The 6,011-nt window shown below is 42.5% G+C and overlaps 1 protein-coding gene across 1 annotated transcript; it reads right to left on the bottom strand.

The window, feature by feature from the left end:
* Positions 1–1,329: 1,329 nt before the first annotated feature.
* On the bottom strand, positions 1,330–6,010 carry SARC_12392 (hypothetical protein; the record flags this gene model as incomplete). Its single annotated transcript, XM_014293503.1, has 5 exons — positions 1,330–1,971; positions 2,347–2,463; positions 3,429–3,580; positions 4,931–5,107; positions 5,918–6,010. Coding segments are annotated over 5 exons (812 nt in total), but the record flags the coding sequence as incomplete, so codon positions are not given.
* Between the last annotated feature and the right edge of the window lies 1 nt (position 6,011).

Genomic DNA, 6,011 nt, shown 5'->3' with positions numbered 1-6,011 from the left:
CAAAGCATAAGTATTTTTTTGTCTTAAAACTACTATTACTATTTAGTAGCAAATCATCAGTAATGTGGTTATAAAATTATCCTTACTAATAAAGAAGCAACAGTTATGTTGTTAAAAATTCCCATTAGTAATTAATATCAAAACATCAGTATCAATGTCTTAAACTACCATTTTTCTCTCCGGGCATCCCCTTTGAAAGCAACTTCTTGATTTCTACAGCATCGTAGTATTCTGTTCTACTTTCGGTGTCTCCCTCACCTGGACTTTCGGTGTCTCCCTCACCTGGACTTTCTGCATCACCTACGTCTACTTCGCTTCCACAAACGTTATTGCCTCTGCCGTTGTCTGATTTTTCAGAGCGGAAGACACAGCTGCAAGACACAGCTGCAAGTGTTCAATGGAACACATCTAGAGATTGCTATCTGTGATGTAAGACTTTTCTGTCAGCCGCCTATGATGGCAATTCATGGATGGATGCATGCATACAATTTCAAGCCGATTGGAGTGCTATTTTAAAAATTTGGGTGTCGCCGCAAGTCTGCACAGCACACATTTCTGAATGTATGCAATTTCAAGCCAATTGGAGCCCTAATTTTGAAATTCAGGTGTGTCCGCAAGCCTAGACAACACATTTTTAATTTTAATTTTGTTGTGGTAGACCCAACACGGTGCTGTATCAGAAACCGTCTTAATACTGCGCCTTAAAGGGTAGAGCGGGTGCAAACTGTTGTACACAAGTCCTCACTCTTGGCGAACTTTCTGAAGCCTATATTGAGGGAGTCAGTATGGCATTATTTTAAGGTGGACGCATCTCATCAGATTGAAGCAGAACATATATCGCATACTATAAAACATACAGAACAGAATTCGATACTAGAGCATCATTTTATACTTAAAACAGATACATATAAATCTTTAGCCCTCACTAAAAATAAGAATAAATGCTAGGGTTTATCTATTTTACCTACCTCAATTGTGGCCATAGTGGTTCGATGATCACGCATAGATAAAGCTCCTATTCTTATTACCAGGTGGGGGTGTCTGTTGCTAAGGCCGCGAATTATCTTAACAGCCACACACATATAATCGCGACTGAGTTGGGTAGAATAACAAGCTACTTCGTCTACGAGCATTTACCTCAGGTCCTTCCTTTATTCGCACCAACGAGCGATATATCAGACTATTGTTGGGGCTAGCCAAGCCTGCCTCGGGCGGATGTATCAGTACCTGGCTATATCTGAGCTATCGCGTGAGTGTATAGTAGAAAGGTCACTCACAAACCGCAACACACAGTGAGTGTCAAGTAAGCCTACAAACTTGCACCACCTATATGGGATAGGGATTTTTATTTATTAATTCAAGTAAGACTGTGAATAAGAATACATTTTCGCCTGCAGTAGATACAGTTGACTGTCATTCATCCAACTCACGTCCAGCGATGAATAGAGACTCACTTGAAGTCAACTATCCAATCAGTTCACTAAACTACAGTGCACGCTGCATCGACAGTCACAGAGAACTAAACACCCTAACTATGGCCAACGTGGCGATGTCAGTTCTATCGCCAACAGTTCTCTACGCTATACACAATGCTGTACAATCAGTTCTATGGTTCACAGACATCATAGTGATGCAGCAGGCCGTACAATCAGTTCTATGGCTCACATGCCAACGCATGAGTGGCCCAATCAGCGCTCCTCAGCGCACCTCGGTCGCCAATGCATCCGCCAGTAAAGGACTGTCCTCCGCCCCGACGAATGTGGGCGTGTGTGCACCTGTGACATGCACACTGATATCTGTGAGATTGGCAGTCCCTCGTTGCCTTAGCAACGGACTCCGATGTATGTCCATCATGCTGCCGTAGAAGCGGGTGTTGGGATGAGATAGGTTCGAAACGGCATCGGAGTCACGTATCATGTCGTCTGCCTTCCGCACACCCAGAACCGCTGTGTGTCGCATAGGCGCTATGGCCTGTGGCACAGAAGACCAAACATATAGGATAATTAGCATATGAACATGGCATGTGATATCAATAGCAGCAAGTGACCGCCAAATAGAAGACCAAACATATAGGATAATTGGCATAGGAATATGGCATTCGATATCAATAGCAACAAGTGACTGCCAAAGAGAAGACCAAACATATAGGATAATTAGCATAGGAACATGGCATATGATATCAATAGCAGCAAGTGACCGCCAAATAGAAGACCAAACATATAGGATAATTAGCATAGGAACATGGCATATGATATCAATAGCAGCAAGTGACTGCCAAAGAGAAGACCAAACATATAGGATAAATAGCATTCATACCTTAAGTTTAAAAGCTAGAGCTTCACATACCTTCAGTTTAAAAACCAGCACTCCCACAACAAAGATAATGCAGATGCTATTGAAGAACAGCAGCAGCGAGATAAGCGCCATCTGCAGTTCACTGGGTATGCGCTTGTCGTGTGGCATCTATACGTTGAGGCGTTGAGGTCACGTGGTACATACGCCCATGCAGAACATGGTATTGAGCCGAGAGTAGGTACATTGATTACAAACGTATTCGGCTACATCCCGTATGCGAATGCGCATTTCAATAGTCCAGGCGGATCATTTGTTGACATATTGAAAGTGACATTTTTGGAAAGAAGCGACAAGTCCTAATATATCAATACTATAAGACAACGGATGTAGACAGTCAAGCATTCTGCAGGTATTCATTCATGTCAGTGCGCGCTACGGATTGATCTGTGTACTTACAGTCTGGGGTAAGACTAGCCAAACTACTCACTACATATATGAACATACATTGTATGAAATATATCATAATATAATAATATAACAATGTAAGAATATAAAAATAGTCATAAATACGTAGATGTATATATATATATATATATACAGAAATATATATATATATATAATAAATTGCGTATTGGTTCAGGTACACGTATGTATATATCACAGACGCGGAGCTCCTTTTTTATGCGGGGTCACACTTGAGGCTCACCGCCGACTGATCACCCTTCGTGGAAAACACATCCGTTCTGTACCCACAATCAGACCCTACAGACCCTACCATCATCACGCCTTCCTTCCATCACTTATTGCATACACTAGACACACAACTTCTGTAATCCTATTAGTGTGGTTACAAATCATACACTACGCTAAAGTCAGTGGGCACTTTAATTCCCCCGACAAGATGTCTTATCCATCTGTAAACCATGATGTACATGTACATGTATATATAAGTACATTTATATGTATATGTACATGTATATGCACATGTACATGAATGTGTATATGTATATGTATATGTATATGTATATGTACATGTGTATATATATGTACAATTACATATGCATGAATATGTACATGAACATATACATATACATATACATATACATACAGAACGATTGATTTCTATCACATACCGATGCGATATACATCACGAAACTGAACCCAGCATTTACGAGTGGGGGTAGCAAAGACGCCGAGATAGCCACACCAACGAGTGTGCTACTAACACCTCCTGCAATGGCCAAGGCCACAGCAATGCCTGAGGGAACGGCGACAGCAGCCCCACCTACAGCAACACAACACAACATGTACCTGAGCTACGTGAGGTGGGGAATGGATACTATGCAAACGATAATGCAATGTCTGAGGGGAAGACAAAGGCTGTGATAAGAAGGGCACAGATGCAACAGCAATACAACACAACACGTACCTGAGCTACGTGAGGTGGTGAATGGATAAGTATGCAAACGATAGTGCAATGTCTGAGGGGAAGACAAAGGCTGTGATACGATGGGCACAGATGCACAGAGCGACGTATGATTGCAAACGAATGACAATACTAACGGTCCTGCAACATCTGAAGGGGAAGATAAAAGCTCCGCTACCTACAGAACAGCAACACAGTATGCACTTGAGCTACGGTTGATTGTAGGCGAATATCTATACCAACACTACTGCAACATCTGAAGGGAATCCGACAGAGGTTCTATTTATAGTAGCGGTCACGAATGATTGCAACCCCTGTCTGTAGTAGGACGGCGCCAATGAAAGCTACATTCGATTGTGAGCGAGAAACGCCTGGAACGCTACTGCAATGTCTGAGAGGAATACGACAGCTGTGCCAAATAAACACTGTCTTACGTTGGTAAATACACATATATGCAAAATCTGCTTGCATTTAGGGTTTTAGGGGTTTTGGGTTGCATTGGTATATACTCGCATACGTATCCATTTCAACCTTAGTGGTGTACAACCACACCCTTTGCAGTGGATATAAACAATACTAAAGCGCGTAGTGAGCCTTTGACCAGTCAGGTTTACTGTTCACGATTCACTGCAACAATTGAACTAGCCAAATCAAAGTATAAAATTCACTTAAACGTCACATGCGCGCGAGAAACCATGGCCATTTGTCATGTACACGTGATCACACTGGCCTCAGCCTGCCAAACACAAGTGAAGCATCGATGTGATACATCTACATCTACCTTCATACGTCTACCTACATACGTCTATCTACATCGACAAGAACACAGTCATGTTGTATAGCCATACAGTAGTCAGGCCTCAGCCTGCCAAACACAAGGTGAAGAATCGATGTGATATATCTACATCTACCTACATACGTCTACCTGGATACGTCTACATATATACGTCTACCCACATCGATAAAGAACACAGATATGTATAGCCATATAGAAGTCTCTACACACTATGGTAATAGTATACAACGAGAACATACGTACTAGCGCGTCAAACTACCGATGTCCGCACAATAGTACGAGATGGAGATAAACACACATACACACAATCACACACACACACACACACACACACACACAAACACACACACACATACGCACACACCCTCACACACATGCGACCAGGCCTGTTCATACCCCGAGCTTCCACATACTAAGCACAGCTACAACATTTCCCCTGGACTGCATCTCGGGTGTTGGGTATCCGATATACTCGCGGAATGGGATACAGCCAATGCCCATGAATATACCAACAAGCACACACAGCCCTGCACCAATGGCTTCATTACGCAGCGACTTCACTATCATGCGCTTATCTCGGACAATAACACCTTGAAAAGAGCAGAGAGGGGGACAAGGTTTTAGCGATTTTAGGGTTTTAGCCTTGAAAGGCGGAGAGAGAGGGACAAGGTGCGGCGGATAAGAATAGAGTGGGATATACATGCACATAGAGGGAAATACATGCACACATATGTACACACATGCTCACACAGGCAAACATATGCACACAGAAAAACACATGCACACACACAGACAAACACTTGCCAAAACACAGCCTATAAGATCACACACACTTATCAAACAATGACCTATAGCAACATCCACACTTACCAAAACACAGCCTATACCATCACACACACATACCAAACAGTCAACCAATAGTGACATCCACACTTACCAAAACACAGCCTATAACATCACACACACATACCAAACAGTCAACCAATAGTGACATCCACAATTACCAAAACACAGCCTATAACATCAAACACACATACAAACAGTCAACCAATAGTGTCATCCACACTTACCAAAACATAGCCTATACCATCACACACACATACCAAACAGTCAACCAATAGTGACATCTACACTTACCAAAACACAGCCTATAACATCACACACACATACAAACAACAACCAATAGCCACACCCACACTTACCAAAACACAGCCTATAGCATCACACACACATACCAAACAACAACCAATAGCCACACCCACACTTACCAAAACATAGCCTATAACATCACATACACATACCAAACAACAACCAATAGCCACACCCACACTTACCAAAACACAGCCTATAACATCACACACACATACCAAACCATAACCAATAGCCACATCAAAACTTACCAAAACACAGCCCGAGGATCGGAGGCATGAGTGGTGACACAATCATCGACGCAACCACAACCGGCGCACTGCTGGAAACTAGGCCTGCGCCTGT

This window comes from Sphaeroforma arctica, assembly GCF_001186125.1.
Source record: "Sphaeroforma arctica JP610 unplaced genomic scaffold supercont1.2269, whole genome shotgun sequence".
NCBI lineage: Eukaryota > Ichthyosporea > Ichthyophonida > Sphaeroforma > Sphaeroforma arctica.
The sequence above is the reverse complement of the archived record's forward strand: the minus strand, read 5'-3'. Positions and strand labels throughout refer to the sequence as shown.